This window comes from Trichosurus vulpecula, chromosome 1 (genome assembly GCF_011100635.1).
Source record: "Trichosurus vulpecula isolate mTriVul1 chromosome 1, mTriVul1.pri, whole genome shotgun sequence".
Taxonomy (NCBI): domain Eukaryota; kingdom Metazoa; phylum Chordata; class Mammalia; order Diprotodontia; family Phalangeridae; genus Trichosurus; species Trichosurus vulpecula.
Genome location: NC_050573.1, coordinates 58,380,146 through 58,401,634, shown reverse-complemented (window position 1 = coordinate 58,401,634; position 21,489 = coordinate 58,380,146). Strand labels below are relative to the sequence as shown.

General features: G+C 40.6%; 1 protein-coding gene across 3 annotated transcripts in view; it reads left to right on the top strand.

The window, feature by feature from the left end:
* Positions 1 to 464: 464 nt before the first annotated feature.
* Positions 465 to 21,489, top strand: part of MOB3A (MOB kinase activator 3A) — a 37,784-nt gene continuing 16,759 nt past the window's right edge. The window contains exons 1-2 of one of the 3 annotated variants that reach the window (XM_036734691.1): positions 465 to 569; positions 18,706 to 19,238. In XM_036734691.1, coding sequence (XP_036590586.1) covers positions 18,818 to 19,238 — 421 coding nt within the window. In that variant the 5' untranslated portion in view covers positions 465 to 569; positions 18,706 to 18,817. Of the gene's footprint in view, positions 570 to 1,602; positions 1,703 to 14,186; positions 14,209 to 18,705; positions 19,239 to 21,489 lie in introns of those variants that run through there. The other 2 variants (XM_036734682.1, XM_036734699.1) reach the window with 2 other exon arrangements.

The following is a 21,489-nucleotide window of genomic DNA, read 5'->3' as shown; positions in this document are numbered from 1 at the left end:
TTCAGCTAAACACAGGATACTCACCACCTCCCAGTGATTCCAGACCTGGGAGAAGAGGCAAGATCTGACAGTTTAATCTGAAATGCTCTGAAGACAAACGCTCCTGGGGAGGGGCGGGGTGCTGCTCTGGGGAGGGGCCGGAGTTTGAGGATAGAGCCAGGGATAGACGGTGGGGTGAGTGGGATCTGAGGGAGCACAGCCCAAGGAAGGGATGGAGAGGGCATGGTAGAATCTCAGAATAGGAGAAAACTGGAGAGTGGAGCGGTGTTCTCATCCTTCATTTAGTCCAACCCATACAGGAAAGGAGTCCCCACCGTACCACACCCAGCCTCTGCAAAAAACTCCGAGGAGGAGGAAATCCACAGACTTTTGGGGCAGCTCCCTACACTTTGGGGCTTTGCTAACCGTTAGGAAGTTTTTTCCCCAGCCCAAGCCTAAATTAGCCTCATCGAAACTTCATGCGCTGCTCCTAGATCTGCCCCCTTGCCCCTCACCAAGGTCTCCGCACGACAACCTCCAGATTCTCGGACACGGCTGCCATCTGCCCCCTGAGTCTTCTCTTCTCCGAGGTAAACATAGCCAGTTCCTTCATGCGTCCAAACTCAGAGGACCCTTCGCCGTCCTGGTCACCCTCCTCCGGATCATTTCGAACTTACTGTTGTTCTTAAGCCGCGGTCCCCAGAACTGAACCCAAAACTCCAGAGGAGGTCTGACGAGGGCGGAGGACAGTGGGACGGACTGTTCTGATTGCTGCCCTAGGACTGGGGTTCTAGGCTAGAGTAGAAGGGAGGGGAGAGTGTGAAGGAATGGGGGGAGGAGACAAAGGGGTGTGGGGTGTGTGTGTGTGTGTGTGTATGTATGTGTGTTCCGGACGACTGCCCACTGAGGGGCAAAGCCATCTCAGACCCAATGCCCGAGGCATCACTCATTCCGGGTCCTTGCTTCATTCATGGATTCAATCAGCCATTTCATCAAGCAGCCTTTGCTAGATTGTGCTAGCCCCTGCCACTTGAGCCAAGAGAAGAAGCGGGGTGCAAGGGAAATGACTGGGAGACGGAGAACTTGGGTTCGAATCCCCGCTTTCCCACTAACCAGCCGTGTGACCTTGGGCCAAGTCATTTCACTTCTCTGGCCTCAGTTTCCTCATCTGTAAAATGGGGGTGGGGCGGAGTGGGGGGGGGGTGGCCTCCCTGTCTTGAGCTGCGGTCCAGAGTGGTTTCCTGCCTCTCCCTCCCTCCAGTCTGCGGCTGAGGAAGTAGGAGGGCTGGGGAGGCACTGCCCCGCCACGGATTAGCTATATGACCTTGGGCAACTCATTCACTTCCCTTCTCTGGCCCTCGGTTTCCTTCTTTGTAAAAATAGGGGGAGGGACAGTAGGACTGGATGGTTTTTAAGGGTTTTTCCAAGTCTACAAAGCCTAAGAGCCTCGTTCAATTTCAAAGACCGGTTGCTCCGCAGCTCCCAGTTCTGACCGCCCAGTGACTGAAGGAAGGGCCCTTTAAGAAGAAGTAGATCCGGTCCCGGCCTTCTCGAGAGGAGGGGGAAGAGGAAGGGAGGGCGGGTCACCGGGAACTCCTCTCAGAGCGCTCCGCGAGGGTCGGAGAGTCCTGAGACCGAGAGTTGGGCCGGAGCCTCTCAGGCGCGTGCGCAGCTGGGCGGTGGTTGCTGTGCGGAGCTGAGGGGCGTCGCGGGGCCGGAGCAGGTGAGAAGGGCGAGGCTGGGGCGTGGGAGCGCCGGAGGCCTGACAGCCGGGGGGCGGGGAGAGAGGGCACTGCGCGTCCCGCCTTTGGGGAGGGGGTGTTTGTGTGTGTGTGGCGGGGGGGGGCCTCTCGGCGCGTCCCAGTCACGCGAGGCCCTCTCCGGGGAGGGCCTCGAGAAGAGTCAGCCAGCCAGCTCCAGAGAGAGGGGGAGGGGAGGCGCCCTTAGTCCTGGGGAGACCCCCCCCCCGCTGAGTCCGGGGCCAGGCTGGGTCGTCCTGGGCCGTTCTTTCCGCTCCCCGGGCCTCAGTTTCCCCGGCTGTAAAATAAAAGGGTGAACTCCTGGGCCTCAGTCGCCCTTGGTTTGTAAAAGGAGGGGGAAAGAGGTGTGAACCAAATCTGTGGCCCCGGAACGTCGTTTTAAAAGACATTCTGAAACTTTTACGACTTTAATGAAAAAAAAAATACTAAATTTTAATCCACACTAAAATAAGTGGTTTCCCTTATACCTTTAACAAACGTCATTCTGAGGAGGCTTTACCAGACCAGCTTCCCCCGAAAGGGGAAGTACCCCCGGCACAGGTGCTCCCCGGGGACCCTTGCAGCCCCGAGGCTCCGGACCGACCCTCTGCTGGTCACCTTTCCTTCCCGAGCCTGTACAATACGGGGGGAGGGGTGTTTGGATGATTTCTAAGGCCCCCTTCTAGCGCTAGGCCCTATGCTCCTCCTCAGTTGGTTTCTCTTCCCGAGCCTCAGTTTCTCCATCTGTAGAATATGAGATTAGGTTAGATGCCGCCTAAAGCCCATTCTGCCCCGTGGGGCGCCTCAGTTTACCCATCCGTAAAACAAGAGGGTTGGACTATTTAGGGTCCCTTCCAACTCCTCATGTCCAGGTCCTCTGGAGTCGTTCTCTCCTCTTGTGCCTTAGTTTCCCCATCTGTAAAATAGAGGTGGTATTGGGTGATCCTCAGAGCGCGAGGATATTGTCATAGATCTCTCTCCGGGGTCAAATGTCTTGCAGCTCAGTGAGTCAGGGGTAACTGGTCCCTCCTTTTGGGGGCTCCCAAGAATGATCTTTACTGCCCCCCTTCAAGCAGGGTGGCTGTTGGGAAGTGAAGGGGAAAACACAGCCTGGGGCTGAAGCTTTGACTGCAGCCTCAGGTTGTGTCTTTGAGCTTGCTGGGGACTTGGGGGAGGGCTGTCCCTGTGGGGGGTGTTCTGTGACCTCCCCCACCTGTCTCTGGGACTTTAAATTGTGAAACACCAGAAAATTTCACCAGAGACTCCAGGCATGAACTTTGGAATTTCTTGGTGGTTGACTTCATTTAAAAATGTTTGTACGCTTGTCGCCTTTTTAAAGCTTGAAGCTACAGAACTTCTATTTTGAAAATATAAGCCCTTAGGAGGTTTGGCTGTTGGGGTGAAACAGCTTTGGTATTTGCTGTGAGGTTTCTGAGAAAGGGGCATATGTCCAGTGTATATCCTGGTAGTGAAAGTAAGCATAAGAGTAAATAGCCCATAGGAAAGCCTAGGCCAAGACTTTTTTTTTTTTGAGGGGGGGTGGTATGAGTTCTATTCTCCCTCAGGAAAGCCCTATGCCAGAAATCCCCATGCTGGAAATCCCCACCATGTTGGCATATTAAGAAGCATCTTGATGTTTTTCCCCCTTACAAAAATAATTCCAAGTGTATTTATGGTAACCCTAATTCTCTGAATTGTGTGAAGTAACTTTCAACTTCCTTCTCTATTGCGTCAGATTAATTAACTTGGTTTTTCTTTTTAATAATTTACTAAAGGGAGTTAGATACTGAAAAACTGAATTAATATGTTAGTCAAGTGATTTCAGATCCTCCAGAGAGTGAATCTTAAAATTTACTTCTAGCTTTGACATTGAATAAATGCTTCTGCTTCTCACTGTGTTAAAGTAGGAATAATATTCAACAGCAACTTTTTCTGAGACTTAAGTGTTTAAACTGTGTATTTTGGGTACTTTGAGAGATGGAAATGCTAATTTAGTACATATATTTTTAGAGGGAGTTTTTTTCTACATTTTAAAAATAGATTTTTATCGATATCTTTTGTTTTTATATCGATTAAAGTTCACTCATATCTCTTCTTCTGCCTCAGAGAACCATCACATATAACAAAAAACTTTAAAAAGAAAAGAAAAAAATTTAGTAAAATTTAGCAAAACCATTTAATACACAGAAAAATCTGGCTTTATATACTGTGTTTTCGTCCTCTCCCCCACCTCAGCAAAGGAATTGGGAGAGGATGTCTTCTCATGTCTCTTCTTTGGGGCCAAGCTTATTCTTTATAATTTTGCATGGGTCATTTAGATTATTTTGTGGTGGTTGTTCACATTGTTGTAGTCTTTTGTGCATAGTGTGTTCCTTGCTCTACTTATCTGACTTTGCATCAGTTCATGTGTTTCCATGCTTCTCTGTATTCATACTCATTTCTTCGAGAAGAGTGAGATGATTTTCTAAACAATTTTAGTGGTATTTCCTTATATAACATCGTTCAGTTTTTTAAAAGGAAAATTGTTTCCTGAACTATATTCTTTTTGAAATTTTAGCAATAGGCAACTTTTCAGGGACATTGTAAAATTTAATCTAAAGTAGAGGGTTAAAGAAACTTCCAACATCTGAATATTTAAAAAAATGTGTGTGTCTCTGTGTGTGTATACAGACACACACATATTTGTGTATATACACATATGCATATATGTTTTACTCTTGGACCTTTAAAATCTTCGTGTGTGTGTCTGTGTCTGTGTGTCTTCATCTTCCTGTTTTCCTGGAATTTATAAATTCAATTACTAAACCAGACAGAAGGTGAATCAGCCTGTCGACTGATGGGTGGGAAGAACTGGAAGTTGTGTCTTTAAAGGAAATCTTCACTGATAGCTCCCCAAAGCATTCTAGCCTAACTTGAGGGATTAAGTAAGAGTCTCTTTGATCATTAGCTGCCTTTTGTGATTTTAGAGTACTAGATACCTTTTTGTGATTTATTTATAATTAAGCACTGATTTTGTCCTGCTTTGTTTGAGAGGTTTTCCTTGAATATGAATATCTTGTTATTTTCCAGGTAGATGGTTTCAAACCTACTTTTGTAAAAATGAGTTTGATTACTTTCTGTTTGGATTAAAAAGCAAAGTTTATTTTCAAAATTATTGACTAGATCAGAACTAACCTCCCACCCCCCAGTAACACTTGATATTTTATGAGACCTATCTCTGACCTGGTTTGTTAGGCCATAAAATATTCTCATATAACTTCTCCACTTAGTGCTTTGCTAATGAGAAATACCCAGTTACTGTTATCTGTTAGAATAAAGAGGATAAAAGATTTATCTTTGGATAGATATAGTAGGGCAAGAACCAAGATTTTAGGAGGACTGAACTTGATTTTTGGCTTTGACAACAACTCATATGACCTTGGATAAATCTTTTCTACACACTTTGTGATTTTTCTACTTTAATAGTGGAACAAGACACATAATAATAGGAGCATCTAGGTATCATGGGAGATAGAACACTAGGCCTGGAGTCAGGAAGACCTGAGTTCAAATGCAGACCAAGGCACTATAGCTATGAGACCCTGTGCAAGTCAGTTAACTTCCATTTGCCTAAGTCTCTCCTCATCTATAATATGAGAATAATAATAGTATCTACCTCCCAAAGTTGTTGTGAAGATCAAATAACATATTTCTGCAGTGCCTGGCACATAGTAGGCATTCTATAAGTGTTAGCTGTTATTATTATTATAATAATCCTTGGCCTGATGTTTGTTGTTTTTGAAGAGTTGTTTTGAAGATTGTTGTTTTTATTATATATAGTGAGTTTTTCTTCTTTTCCCAGGTGGTTGTTTATATATATCCTTAATTCATGGTCTTAAGTGGTTTTAAAGGGATTTTAATCAAACTTTATGATTGCATTACCCCTATGGTCAAAAAAAATTGAGCAAGTAGCCCCAGTGTATGAATACTCTTTTAAAATTGTGTGTATGAACTGGGGTGTGGCTTCTTCTGTCCCACTCAAATCAAAAAAGGTGGAGGGGTGTGCATGAGTCTTTTGTTTCCCCCCCTTTTAAGAATCTTATTTAATATTTTATTTTTTACCAATTACATGTAAAAACTTTTAATCTTTATTTTTCAAATTTTCAATTCCAAATTCTCTCCCTCCTTCTTTTGCCTCTCCCCCATTGAGAAGGCGAGGAATTTGACATAGATTATACATGTATAGTCATGAAAAATACATTTCCATGTATGTCATTCTGTGAAAGAAACCAGACAAGAAAAATAAAGAAAGTAAAGAAAAGGTTCATTTGATCTGTGTTCAGGCTCTATCTGTTCTTTCTCTGGAGACGGACAGCACCTTTCATCATAAGTCCTACAGAATTGTCTTGGATCATTGTGTTGCCAAGAAAAGCTAAGTTATTCACAGTAGATTATCATACACTATTGCTGTTACTATGTATAGGAAGTGATCGTGGATACTTTCAATTTCCATTTACCCTCAGGTTCTAGAATGTCAGAGCATATCTTTTGGCCGTTTATCAACTGAGAAATGGCTCTTGACTCAGGTTTCTATGTTGGAGAAATGAAGTCTTTATCCAAGAAAAAAAGTTTTCCTTGATAATTTCATGAAAGATGATGTCTAGGCTCTTTTTTGATCATGACTTTCCAGTAGTCCAATAATTCTTAAATTCTCTCTTCTGGATCTATTTTCCAGGTCAGTTGTTTCTCTAGTGAGATATTTCAGATTTTCTTCTATTTTTTTCATCCTTTTGAGATTTTGTTTGTTTCTTGATGTCTCATAAAGTCATTAGCTTCCACTTGCTGAATTCTAACTTTTAAGGAATCATTTTCTTCTGTGAGCTTTACAACAGCCATAAGGTATGGGTTGGTGGGAGAGAGTTTTCCCATTGGTACCTTCATGGCTATTGCTGTGAGTACTCACCTAGCAGTTGGGTTATAACTGTATTGAGAGACTTGATGAGAGGGATGGAGTGTTGGGATAAAGGAAGATTGGGATAGTTTTGTTGGAGACCAGCCCGATGGTTGGCTCTTGAAGGAAGGGTGGGATTCAAACTCTCTTTCTCCCCCTGATTGGTTTTGCTCTTGGACCATGTCTCCCCCACTCTTGAATTATAAATCTATTATTGGTAACTGGAATGAACAGCTTTTATATGGTACAGTGAAAAGAGCACTAAGCCTGGAGTCAGAGGATCTGAATTCAACTCTCACCTTTGATTTTGACCGTGGGAAAATCACTTAGCTTCTTCAAGCTTCATTTCCTTCAAAAGTAAAATGAGGGAATTCAACTAGATGGTTTTTGAAGTGGGACCCTTCCAGCTCTCCATCTGTGATCCTATGAAAACAAAGCTAGGAGTGGTAGCTAATACTTGGGAGACAGAATGGGGAAGGTCATCACTTGTAAGCTGGCCCTTTGACGATGAATACTTTGGCTTTGGCAATCCTTGAAACAAAGAAAAATTCAATATGGCTCTCAGTTCTGTGGAGCCCTCTTCAGCTCCTTCAGTGAAGTTGCAAATTGGCAGATAAGCAAGCAGAGAGTACTAAGTATCACAGAATTTTAGATCATCCATAAACGTTATCTTTGCTGTAAATACTCTACATGGGAGATTTTTTTTTTTGTCCAATGATTAGCCAGTGGGCAAATTACTAGAATAAATTACATCAATCTGACATTCTCATAAATGAAATCAGAAGATGAAAAAGTCACAACTAAGTGGAAAGATGCTTCATAGGTTCTCTTTGGTCAATCAGTCATCTAGCATTTATTAAGTGCCTACTATGTGTCAGGCACTCTGCTAAGGACTAGGTTTACAAACAGATACAAAAAACAATCCTTGTTCGCAAGGAAAGAAAAGTCTAATGGGAAAGAACATGCAAACAACTACATACAAATTGTCAATCTAATATCTATCTATCTTTGTATCTGTAACAAATTGGGTCTAGTCTCGGAAAAAAGAATTAAGGGGAATGAAAAGGACTTTGGATTTCAGCTGGGATTTGAAACCAAGTGAAGATGGGGAGGGAGAGCATTCCAGACATGGAGGACAGCCAATGAAAATTCACAGAGTCTAGAGATGGGAGTGTCACCACTAGGTTGAAGAGTACATGGATATGAGTAAGGTGTTAAGAAGATTGGAGAGGTAGGAAGAAACCAGATTATGTAGGACTTTAAAAGCCAAATAGAAGCTTTTATATTTGCTCCTGAAGGTAGTAGGGAACCTGTGGAGTTTATTGCTTCTTTGGAAAGGCGAATAAAGAAATTGATAGAAGTAGTTTTATTGTTCATCCAAAGGTAATAATAATAGCATTTATGTAGCACTTTAAGGTTTAAAAAGCACTCTACAAATATTATCTCTTTTTATTCTCACAACAACCCTATGAGGCAGGTGCTATTATTATCCCCATATTATAGATGAGAAAACAAGGCAGAGGTTTGATGACTTATCCAGGGTCACACAGTAAGGCTGTATTTGAATTTAGGACTTCCTGACGCCTAAGTCCAGTGTTCTGCCTACTATGCCACTAAGCTGCCTTGAACAAATAATTTTTTAAAAATTTATTATGAACTTAATTAACATGAATAAGAAATATAATTTCATGAGACATTTAGTGATTTCATATTGCACAGCTTATATTTGCAAAAAGACTGCAGTGAAAGTAATTGCAGTTTATGCACTATATTGAAGAATATAAAGAGGTAGAGGAATTTTATGGATAACTCAGACTATCCAGATTGGATCCACATATATTTTAATATTCAGTGACTTCAGTACAAATGTGGGAATATCATGGATTGCCAAAAAAAATTATTTTGGAAAATGTGGCCCGGGGGTAAGGAATAATAAAGGTTAAAGACTTTCAACAGCCCAGAAGACTCATACATATAAGAAGACTGAATAAATAACAAAAATTGAAATTGATTATATATGAATAGACAGAAAACAGCTAATTGTTGATAAAGGAGTTATTCTTGGATTAGCTGTCTTGTGATTAGTCAGATAACTAATTTGTTAGAGCAGAGGAGAAAAATGAACACAAAACCAAAAAAGTAAAGAAACAGTTATTAAGCACTTACTATGTACTAGTTACAGTGTGCTAAGCACTGAATAAAGCTAGGAGAATGAATAAAAATGATAATTAAAACAATTCCAGTGTAATTCATTTAAACAAGTTATTGACCTCAAAAAAAGGAAGGATGTTGATATTGATTATAGTGTTTTCATACAAAAGGTGTTAACTGCTGTAAATCAGTTACTGTAATGTGGAGACCAAAAGAGCCTACAGACCCCCTTAGCTGGCACACACTTTCCTTCCCAAGGGTAGAGAGATGGGCTGCCATTTTAGAATATAAACTCTAAGTAAAATCTTAAGGAAAAGGATGGTGGGAGATGATGAGCAGTATCACCTTACACCACAACACAAAGCTTTCTGTAGAGACCAATGAGGGTACACAGGGAAGTCATTCATAAACTTAGATTTTAAGAAGAAATGTATAGAAAATGGAAGTCTGGCCAGATAAATAGGAGGGTGGCATGGTATTGTAAAAATAAATGTCAGGGGAGCTAATACTAGAATGAACTACAGCTAGTGATGGAAACAGGACAGCAAAAAGTTGGATCTTTTAAATCTATATTGAGAGAAAAAAAGAGGATCACAGAAGGGACAGGAGGGATGGTGGGAATTGACAGCAGGTTCTAGTTTTGCTCAGTTCTCCTCTTGCTTCTGTTTTCATTGTTTCATTGAGAGAATATCTGTGAAATGCCTGCAACATGGTGAGCACTGTTTAAGTGCTTATTCCCTTTCTACCTTCCTTTGCCTTCCCCCATTGGACTAGAACAAAATTCACTAACAGGGCTGATACCCCAAAAATGTAATGATGGTTAAGATAGCTTAGTTCATTAACATATATATGTGTGTATGTGTGTGTGTGTGTGTATATATATATATATATATATGTATATATATATATATATACACACACTCTGTGAACTTACTTAAAAATATTTCAGTAAGTATTACAGCATAAATAGGTTTCCTGTGTAACCCTATGTATTTTATTTCATGTACTTAAAAACATTAATCTGAGAAGGAATAGGTCCTTAGATTTCACCAGGCTGCCAAAGGAGAGATCAGAAAAAAGGTTAAGAGCCCCTGCTTTAGAGAAAAATGACGAATTGAATAAGTAAAATGCTTTATTGGTTAAAAAAAAAACTTAAGTGTTTCCAGAGTGGTGTTATTACATTGTATGATTGCTTTAGTAATTAGAAAAATAGCCATTTTTGTTAATGTCTGACAGAATTGCAATCTTAAAATCTAAAAATTGTAATCTCAGTGAAAGGTTAAATCTTTATAAATAAATTCTAGATTACTAAAGATTGCAATCCCAGAGGATTACATTTTTTCAAATAGGTCAGATTCTGGTGCACATCGTTTTTCTCTTGCCATTCTCTAATGGTGCTCTGCTTCAGGTAGCCTGTGTTGACATACTTTAGATGTGACTTGAGTTTTGTAATCATTTTTAGACCACTCAGAGTGAGAGCTTTATTTTTTCCAAGCATTTGAGCTCTTGTGTATACTTTTAAAACCTATCAACTAACAGCTTAAAAACTGAAACATTTTACGAGTGGTCCCCTTAGTAGTTTGTAAGCAACAGGATATAAAGAGCATAGCTAACCGGAAGGAAAGGGATGAGTTTTGGTGTGTATCTCTCTATTTCTGAACCTCAGTTAGGGAGGGGTCAGTGTTGGTTTACTTTGTAAAAACCATGGGTGGAATTACTTAAAGAAAAAGGGGGAAGTTTGGTCATACTACCTTTAGTTTAGTTTCTTAGCACTACAAGTGCCATTCAGATCTCAAAGGGTATTTAAATGGCATGAACAGGAAAACGAACATAATAATTTTGTTTATAACTCATTTAGAAATTCACTTAGCATTTTATTTTGCCTTGGGAAGGTGTGCGTCTGAATATTTGAGTCTTCCATGCCTAATTCTTCACTCATATTTGTTCTCAACAGAGCAAGGAAAAAAAAAAGACACTTTGGAGTCAGTGTGGGGTGACAAGTTTCCTTTTTGAAACCTTGTACCCATTTATCAGTGACAATCAGCTGAGTCTCAAGATAATAGAATTTCAGAGCCTACTTGATTAGACTGAGCCCCTTATTTTACAGGGGAAGATACTAAGACCTACAGAGAAAAAAACCTGCTACTTATATTAAATGGCCAAGCTGGGATTCAAAGCCAGTTCAAATATACTACTATTTTTTTTCCACTCCATTACTTCTAAGGTAGCAGCAAAAGCAAACATTTTCATTCTCCCTTTTCCCTTCATCACACCCTCCACTCCCTCACTTCCTATAGTTTTCAAAGGAAGAGACACCTTCCATAAGGTATTTGCTGCATGGGGATGAGATAAATGCTTGTTTACTTTTACAATGCTCTATTAGGAGCCCAGAAGTCCTTCAGAAAATTCCTTCCACTTAAAAAAATTTCTCCTTTCTGAGGAGAGACTGTAATAGAAAGTTTGGAAATGTTAAATTTTAATTTCATTTCTAAAAGACCTATTTTTAAAACCTGTATCTTTTAAGATTTGAAAACCTCTATAAGTATACACACGTACACTTCAGTGCTAGGGATACCTAATGATAACCTGATGAGTTCCAAATACAGAAGGCAAGGAAAGAATTGCTAACATTTGTATGATTGACCAGATGATCTGGTGAAAAGGAAATCGTCCCAAAAGTAAAGAGAACTAAATTCTTACGTAAGTTCTTCATTTACCTCGGGCAAGTCACTTACCTTCTCAGAACTCTGTTTTGTCATATTTGCAATAAGTATAATAGTGTGTGTCCTATTTACTGAGTGCTGCTGGAGAATAGAAAGGAGTTATAGAAAAGACAATGATTAGAAATAAATAGAATTAGACATGATGTTAGCATGGAATGACTGTGCCTTTTTGAGGTGTCCTTGTTGGTACTGGACAATAGCTAAAGATTTGGGAGCACAAAGCATTCATTTCTTCTTTAAGGGTTTTTCCCTGATTTTTAGACATTTTAGCCTGGACATTTCACTTCTGCTTCTTGGCATTTCAAGCTTTCTCTAATCTGGTTCTCACCTACCTTCCCCATTTTAGTCCTTGTTCTTTACACTTTTTACATTCTAGTCAGACTGGCCATCTAGCCATCCTTGAATTTAACATTCCATCACCTGTCTCAGTGTCTTCAAACAGCCTATTCCTGGCATCTGCAAAATGTCTTCACACAGCCTGGAATGCACTCTTTCCTCACTTCTGTTTCTTGGAATCCCTAGCTTCAGGGCTCAACTCTGGGGCCACCTCCCACTGGAAGTCTTTCCTGATCCCACAAGTCCCCTGGAAGAGAAGATTCTTTCTCCTCAGTTTATCTTTTTTACATAACTATGTATATGTTACATCTTCTAAGTTCCATGAAAGCTCCTTGAATACAGCAACTCTTTCTTTTTTGTATCCTTAGTGTCTTGGGAGAGGGGAACCTAAAACCTAGCACAGAAGCTATATTCCTTCTCCCCTACATCTTAAAATCCCTTGACATTATCCCACATTTTGTCCTTCCTTGCAAGAGATAACCGTTCTCACCAAGTCGTTCTATTCATTCATTTGATCCCTTCTCTTGTCCTATCTCCTGCTAGCTTGTTCCTGAAATCAAACTCCCTCTCCCTCCCGCTCTCTCTCTCTGTCTTTGGGCTCTCTTCCAAATGTAGAACCAAGTCTCCTACATCCTTAGAATCTTATTTGACCCTATTATCTCTCTCTCCTTTTCCACAGCCAAGTTCCCATTAAAAAAGCTGTATATAACCCCATAAAATCTGGCTTCAACCTCATCACTCATCTTAAACTGCTCTCTGTCGTCTCTTAATTGCCAAATCCAGTGGTCTTTTCTCAGTCCTCATCCTTCCGGTAGCATTTGATATTGTTGAGCACCGTCTTCTCCTGGGTACTTTCCTCGCTGGGTTTTCATAACAGTGCCCTCTTCTGATTCTCTTAACCTGCCTCTTCCATTTCCTTTGGAGAATCAGGTATGCATAGCTCACCCCAAATCTCAGGTTTTTGTCTTAGTCCCTTTATTATTCTTTGATCTCATCAGCTTCTATGAGTTTAATGATCATTTCTATATATAGAACTCCTATATGTGTGTATAGAGTCCTATACACAACATATGTATACATACATGTATCTGTATACGTGTGTGTCTCTACATGCACATGCATTTCCAGCTTTAGTCTTTCTCTTGAGCTCTACTTCCTCTTATCACTAGCTGTCTACTGGACATCTTCATTTGTATGTCCTGTAAGCATTTCAAATCCTTCATGTCCAAAACAAAACTCGTTATCTTCTCTCCCATCTCCTTACTGATCTCCCTGTTGCTCTTCTAGTCATTCAGGTTTGTAACTTCAGTCTTGTCCTCTACTATTCATTCTTACCCTCTTCCCCACATATTCAATCACTTACCAAATGTTGTCAGCTCTGTCTCTGCATCTCTTGCTTCCATTCACATGTAATATGACACATACTCTCATTAAACCATAGTGGTTCCTTGTTAGCTCCAAGATCAAATATAAAACTCTTCTCTTTGACATTTAAAGCTCTTCATAGCCCACCTCCTCCTTATCTGCTTTTGTCTAGTCATATACTTTAACTTCTAAACATTTTTGCTTCTGTTACTCCTTTCTGTTCTCTGTCACTACTCAGTAAATAAAGCAGGTTCTATTAACCGTAATTACTGTGTATATGAGGCAGCCACGTTCTCAGGAAGCACAATAATGACTTTGCATATCACTAAATATGTACCCAGATTAAATTAGAACACAGTTTTGTTTGATTACAACAACAAACTCCATGCATATAGTGCTTAGTGTTGATAGCTTGGTAGTTATACAGTAAGATTTTCAGTTCACATATCTATTTCTTGAAGACTGGGAGGAGAAACTTGAGAGAATGTAAAAAAAAATGGTGCTGTTGGTAGAGATTGCAAATTAGGGTTATAAATTACTTATTTTCTAGTGCAGTTGATTATGGGAGTATAAAAGATCCAGTTACTCAAATTAATTTATATTCTTCTTCCCCTTTCTCACAGTGCTTTCTCTTAATCACTTCAAGAAGTTCATTCACACAAGAGATTTAGAAAACGCGCATTCTGAGTGTCTGGTGGCAGTTTTAGTAATAGACCTAAACCTTTGGTTCAGTTGGAATAACTGGGGATATTATAGCTGTCTTCAAGTTTTTGAAGGGTTGTCATGTTGAAGAGAATATGACAAAGACGTAAAGGTTAATTAAGAACCCTGCACTAGAGTACTAGATTTCTTGGACTCTTTGAATCTCATTTTGTTTGTTTCTAGGAGGAAGGGGCCGGACTAGGGGAACTGGAGGGAAGGAAACAAACTCTTATTAAGCACCTACTACTTGTCAGACATTGATGTGCAATTGTGAAGCCAATCAGTAAGTGAAAAGATCTTTCCCCATCCATTGAATAGGCTTCAGGTGAGGCCAACAAAGGTAGGTCTGATTAGACATGCCCACACACTTTCACTAATTAGGTTTGAGGCCCCTGGCTAGTTAGCAAAGTGGTTTGCTAGTTTGGGAGAGGCGTGTAGTCCTCAGGGCCCTAAGGGGAATTGCTAAAACCAGAGCCAACAGTATGTGCCTGAGTTCTGGTCAATCAGAGAATGTCTAGGACTATAAAAAAAAAAAGAGAGAACAGAATATAGAAACAGCAGAAAATTGAGAATTAGGAGGAGCAGAAACTGAGGACTGAGAGTAGAACTGGATGCAACAGAGCCGGAAAGAGCAGAGTGGAGAGCAACAGGATTCAGAAGCTGAGGGCCAGCCAGCTTCCAGAGAGTGTATAGCAGACAGTGCTGAACACAAGAGGGAGTTGTGGAACTTGGAGTCACTGGAGCTGCAGGAGAGTGTGCTGAGCAGGGAGTTAGGGCTCATGAGTGATCTTCTTATAGGAGGCCCCTAGCATCGAGGGGAAGTATAAGTATGGTTTGGTTTCCTGCTATATAATATTTTGTTGTAAACTCCTTGTTACTGTAGTGAGGTGGGCTTATTGGTTTTGGAATGTTATTGCCACAATATCAAATTGGGGGCATTGGCCCTTGAGTCTAAATAAATGTTATACTTCCTCTACCTTTTATCTAGAGAATTCATTATACTTTGCAATCCCGAACCATTCAGGCCTACCCATGGTCCTCTCCAAGGTCACGAATTTTGCCTTACTTATATAGCAGGAAAGCCTGAGTTTAAGTGCTTTACAATTACCTCATTTGATCCTTAAACAACCTTGGAAGGTAGGTGCTATTATTATCCCCATTTTACAGTTGGGAAAACCAAGGCAGGCAGAAGTTAAACTGAGGCAGATAGGCGACTTGCCTTGAGTCGCACAGAAGTAAGTGTCTGAAGTTGAATTTGAATTTAGGTCTTCTTGACTCCAGACCTGTGCTCTCTCCCCTGTGCCACCTGTTTCTAATGTTGTCCCTTCTGGTTCTAAATTCTATGATTTATTGGATCCAATATTATCTCCACACTATGATTAGGTATCATGGTAGTATTTAAGTGGAATTTAGAGATGGAAAATAGCTAACAGGTGAGGAGGGAAAATACTGTTGTTGATAGAGATGAACAATTGACAGAAAAGTTATACCTTCAGTTTAGGGGCTCAGACTTTAAGTCTACCCTGGTAAGAGGCATTCTCTGTTATTTCATTCCTGGTTAGGGATCTATTAACATAGCAAATACAGGAATTAAAAATTAATCGAATAGGGTGTTGCTCATTTGTAGATAAGGTCTAGGATGTGGGAGTCAAGGAATGGTTTTTTCTCTTTCCCAGTCATCCTCCATACCACTTCCAGAATTATCTTCCTAAAATTCCACTTTAATCATCTCACTTTGCTGTTAAAGTTTCACTGGTTCCTCGTTGCTTAGAAGATAAAATCCAAAATCTCCATTTAGGGGCTCAAGGGCATCTATAATTCTATGCCAGCCTACATTTGTCCCTGAAGCTAGATGGCTCAGTGGATCGAGCACTGGATTTGGAATCAGGAAGACCAGTCTTCCTGAGTTCAAATCTAGCCTCACTTACTAGCCATGTGTGATGCTAGGCAAGTCATTTGACCATGTTCCCCTCAGTTCCTCTTCTGTAAAATGAACTGAAGAAGGAAATGGCAAACCACTCCAGTGTCTAAGCCAAAAAAACTCCAAATGGGGTCACAGAGAGTTGGACACAACTGTCCCTTACCTGTCATTACTTGTTCAAACCTTTTGTTCATGATAGACTTGTCTCTTTACTGTACCCACATTACAGTTGTGCATTTCTGTATCAGTCCTGTTGCTTACACCATTCCATTTGGCTCAAATATTTTAACCTTTTCCTTTTCTCCCCCTGAAAATCCGTACCCTGTACTGTCAATGCCAGTCATTTGTTATTTAATCATATAGTTCCTTGTATATTTAGCCAGTTCACCTGCATCTCTCTTGCCTCGCCAACTAGATTGTAAGTGCCTTAAGGGCCAATATTGTGTCATATCTCTCACATTGCTATGCTTATGGTAAACATTCAACTAATTATTAAGTGAATAAATAAATTTCCTGAGTACAGATCTTATAACTTTGCCTTTCTCTTTTCTGACTTTGGACTTTGAAAGGTTGGGTTTTGGTAGGACCTCAGCTTGCATCTTTTTGAAGGAAAAGTATCCTGGGACAATCAGCTAGCCTGCCTTCCCCCCTCCCTTCCCCCCCCATCCTTTTTTTTTCTATACTCAAGAAAACCAGCTTGGTGACTGCTCTGTACTAAAGTGAGTCTTTGTCTAAACCATAAACAGCTACTTAGACACAGGAAAGCCTCTGAGAGTTGTTTTATACCACTTTCTGTGCCACTGGGATAAAGATAATTAAGGACTTTTGGGTATAGGATGTGGTAAAGTTGTGACTTGTTTCTCACTAACCATACATTGAAATGCAGAGGAATATAGATGCTGTTTACCTTTTCAAAAGCTTGCTGCTTTTTCAAAATCTTTTTCTTATTGTTGTTATAGATCTACTAATGATACATACTTCTGTCTCAAGTACTCTTGTTTTCTCCTATTTGCTGTACTTTTAAACCTCAAACTGGCTTATAGTGATGATTGTTAGTCATTATACTTCCTGGTTGGGCTTTGTTTTGCCATATTTTGCCATATTTGATGTCACATTTGCCATTCTTCAACTAACATAGTACTTATGGCTATAATATCATTGTTCCCCAGTTGGACGAGGGGATCTCTAAGACCCCTTCTGACTCTGAAGTCCTATGATTCACTTGGATTATTGCCTAGCCCATCCTTTCTTCTATACCAGATTGAGAGAGAGAGAAAGAGAGAGAGAGAGTTGTTGAGACTGTATTGGAAGTTATACTGAGCTTGGAGTCAGAAGACAAGTTTGGCTTCTGGCTTTCATTTTCTGAGTGACACTGGGGAAATCCCTTTTCCTTTCTCTGTCTCACTTTTCTCATTTCTAAAATGAGTAGCTTGAATTAAATGATCTTCAAGGTCCATTCCATCTGTAATAATCCACAAAGTTTTAAATTTCAGCCTTGCCTCTGAGTTAGAACAAAATCAGGAGGCTCCACGTTGAGGTTGTACGATATTTCTCAAACTCATGAAAATAACATAAGGGTTTTGTGTAGGATTTTGCACCTTATCTTTATTTGATTTGTTTTTATGGACAGTTATTAATTTTATTATTTAAAATATTTTAAAGAAAAAACTGCCATCCTCGTGTAGAAAGTCAGCCTTTGTTCAGGCATACCAAAGAGCGGTGGAGGAATGCATGAAAGCCTTGCTCATCAAATGTGTAGGTGACTCAGAGCTGGGAGGAATAATAACACAGTGGATGGCAGAGTCAGGACACAGAAAGGTCTTGACAGGCTAGAGAGCTATCTTATAAGGGATAAATATATAAAGGCTTGCACTTGGGTCCAAACAAATTAACTTCATAAGTAGAAAATGGAGGAGACATGGAGAGAGAGTTCTGGAAGAAGTGGGAGTGTCTTAATGGATTTTAAGGTCAATAAGAGTCAATAAGTGGTAGCAAAAAAAAAAAAAAATCATGTGATCTTGGCAGAGCCTCCAGAAATAGGGTGGTGGTAGCTTCCCTGTGATCTTCCCTCATCAGACCACTTAGGAGCACCTTATTCAGTTCTGGGTGCCAGGGTTTAAGGACAACTGATAAACAGGCCATCTGGAGGAGGGTAACTGGGATGTTGCAGGAGGCTCGAGAAGACGAAGAGGGGACGAGTACTGGAAAGGGCTATCATGTGCAGATGGAACGAGGCTTGTTCTGTTTGGCCCCAGAATGAAAATTGTCAAGGGGCAAATTTAGGTGTAACATCAGGAAATTCCTAATAATTCTTCCTGAGGATTCTGTCAGAAGTGGAATGGAATACCTAGACAAATGGTACCTAGACTCCTTCCTTCCTTCCTTGAAGAGCAGAGGCTAGATGACCTCTTGTCAGGTATGTTATAACTAGGATTCCTTTTATGTATGACTTGGATTAGATGATGACTGACGTTTCTTCCCACTTTCAAATTCTCTGATTTGTGGAAAGGAAATTATGGCCAAGGATAAAGAAGATAAACCTCTCCATGTTTGACAAGACCCTTGGGACTTCTTTGAAAAGAAAAGAAAAATTAAGGTCAAACTTTAAGGACCCATGTTTTCCCTTATGACCATGGTTCAATCTGCAGGTTTTCTGCTGAACAATAGGGTGTGTCACTGGGGGAGCCAGGGAGCTTGTAACTTGTACCATATTGTATGGATTTGAAATTTCTTAATTCAAAACTGGCAACACTCTTCACTAAGGAAGTTCAGCTAACTTCTGCTTTGACAGTGGAAAACTAATGCCAAGTAAGAGATCCCTAACTTCTAACATGTAAATTATTTAATTTTGTATTACAGATCTCCAGGGGTCCCAGTGAATTTTCAGGGCCCTCTTTCAAGTCAACAGGCATCGTGCTTTTTCTTTGAAGAATTGTAAAGGAAGAACAAAGCCATCGCAGAAGGGGGAAACATGTCCAACCCCTTCTTAAAGCAGGTTTTCAACAAGGACAAAACCTTTAGGCCCAAGCGCAAATTTGAGCCAGGTACACAGAGATTTGAACTTCACAAGAAGGCTCAAGCTTCCCTGAATGCAGGACTAGATCTGAAGTTAGCTGTTCAATTGCCATCTGATGAGGAACTGAATGACTGGGTAGCTGTACATGTGGTAGACTTCTTCAATCGCATCAACCTCATTTATGGAACCATCAGTGATAACTGCACAGAGCAGTCATGTCCAGTGATGTCTGGGGGCCCAAAGTATGAGTATCGATGGCAGGATGAACAGAAGTACCGGAAGCCAACTGCTCTCTCTGCGCCCAAGTATATGAACCTTTTGATGGACTGGATCGAGGTTCAGATCAACAATGAAGACATCTTCCCTACCAATGTCGGTGAGTTGTGGCCATGGGGCTCCTATCTAAGAAATAAGAAACGATGAAAAGAAGCTTTTGCTGTCTCCTGCCTTTTCCTTCCCATTTGCCACTCCTGCTAGCATTGACAGTCCTATCTGTCCAGGGAACTTATTTCCAGGCTGGTAGAGTGCCGAGTTCCCTAGGCATCAAGACTTGAGTCTGTGACCCTTGTGAGTCAGTTTCTTCCAAGGCCCAGCTGCTATCGAAGCTGGTGCTTCTCTTAGAGAAGTTGGAAGGAACATGTAGACTTCACTTCATGCAGTTCCTGGAGCGAAAGCAGAGTTGTGGCAGGGGGAACAATGAGGACAGAGCAATACTGATCTCTGATTGTCTCTATGTTCTTCTGTTCTTAACATGCTTGTACTGCTAGGGTCCAGCTGGTTCCTTATGGAAGTAACCAGGTGAGTTTGGAACTGGTTGCCATTAACGTGACCCATTTCAGATAGTGAGGGGTTATACCCACTTGGCTAACATCCCGACCATCCTCCTACTGCCCAGTTAAATAACTTAAAATAAACTGTATAGTGTAGCAGGAAGGCTAAGCCAAATCTCCCTTTCCTTTCACACCCAAACTCCCAACTCCATTTTCTCATTTCAGGGAAATAAAAAATAGGTTCATTGCCAAAAAGACCCATGGTCCCTACTCCACCTTCCTTGAGTGAGATTCTCCAGGAGTTACAGATTTCTTATTCTCTCCTGCTGATGTATTGAGCCGTGGCATGGTGTGCTAGCAAAAAGCTTGGAGTTCTAGTCCTTGTGGTGTGTCCTTTAGTCATTCCTTCTGGGTCTCAGTTTTCTCATCTGTAAAAGGTTAAGGTAGACATCCACTCACATTTTGTGTGTTAGGAGTTTGTTATACCAGTTATACCAGCATGGTGATGGTGATGGCAGGTGTTCGAAGGTGGGCTCTGGTGTTTGAACTGCGGCTTACCTTATTGTTGTCCTCCTGTTACAGTACGTATTTAGTCTCCTATCCATTGACTTGTTTGCTTGTCCATGCTGTGATGAACTACATTAGAGCTCTACTTTTTAGAAGTCTCAAGGGTCTCCAGTTCCTCTGTAGTGCCTTTCCAGTTTTTTTTTAAGATAAATACTAACTGTACTTGGTGATCATTTCCTTTGTAATCTTGTGTATTTTATTTTATGCCTTTAAAAACATCGTTTTGGGGAGGCTTCACCAGACCAGCTGCCTGAATTGTAAAGCATTTAGCACAGTGCCTGGTTTTGCTTTCTAAAAATAACTTTGTATCCACATCTTTTCTTTTTATGGTAACTGTATTTCCTCATGTATCTATCTCTTATAACAAATTATAAAAGAGAAAAACAATTCAGCAAAACTAACCAAGATACTGGAAAAATAAGATATTTGATGCAGGTCCACACCCATGTTTCCCTACTTTCTCAAAAGAAGTACAGGGAGGTCCTTTCTCCTGTTTCTCCTTTTAATCATTATAATTTCAAGGCATTCAGTTCTAATTATTGTGGTGGTTGTTCTTTCCACTTACATTGTTGTAGTCAAGGGTTTATCAAACACTGGCCGATTGTATTTGCTTCCTTCTTGATGTTTGTCTATTTAATCTGTTCCACTGATTTCCTTTTTCTATTTTTTAACCAGTACCAAATAATTTTGGTGATTACCATTTTATAATATAATTTGTAATCTTATCATTCTAGGTCACCTTCATGCCAGCCTTTTATTGTATTTTTTGCGCTTTTTTCCTTGAGAATTGTATATGATTTTAATAAATCATTTTGAACTAAAAGAAATGCAGTTCATGCTGGTTGGCCATTAGCGTTCATGCAGGATTAGTCTCAAGAAAAACCAGCCTAAATGAGATCACCCTTTGTAAGTAGGGCTTGCTTTCTGTACACCTCCTGAAACGTCTGCCCCATAACCCTTCTCATCTCAACGTCCCCCCTGCCTGGCGTACTTCTAATTGTGTAATCAAATGAAAAATGAAATGAGCACATCGTGAGCACATGCCAAGGCCCTGGACTAGATGAGATCCAAGGGAGCTTGGGACTCCTCGGCCAGCCTTTAGGCGCATCATTTGTAGTCGCTGGGCCCGTTTCCTTCTCTGTAAAATTAAGGGGTTCAGCTAGATGATAGCTGAGTTCTAGTGTATCATCAACATTCTACTATCCATGTTCTAAAGTTTCTTCCAGTTCTTGCATTGAATTAACAAATTTTTAAGTCCCTTTGCAGCTCTGTTATTTTTTAAGCTGTGTT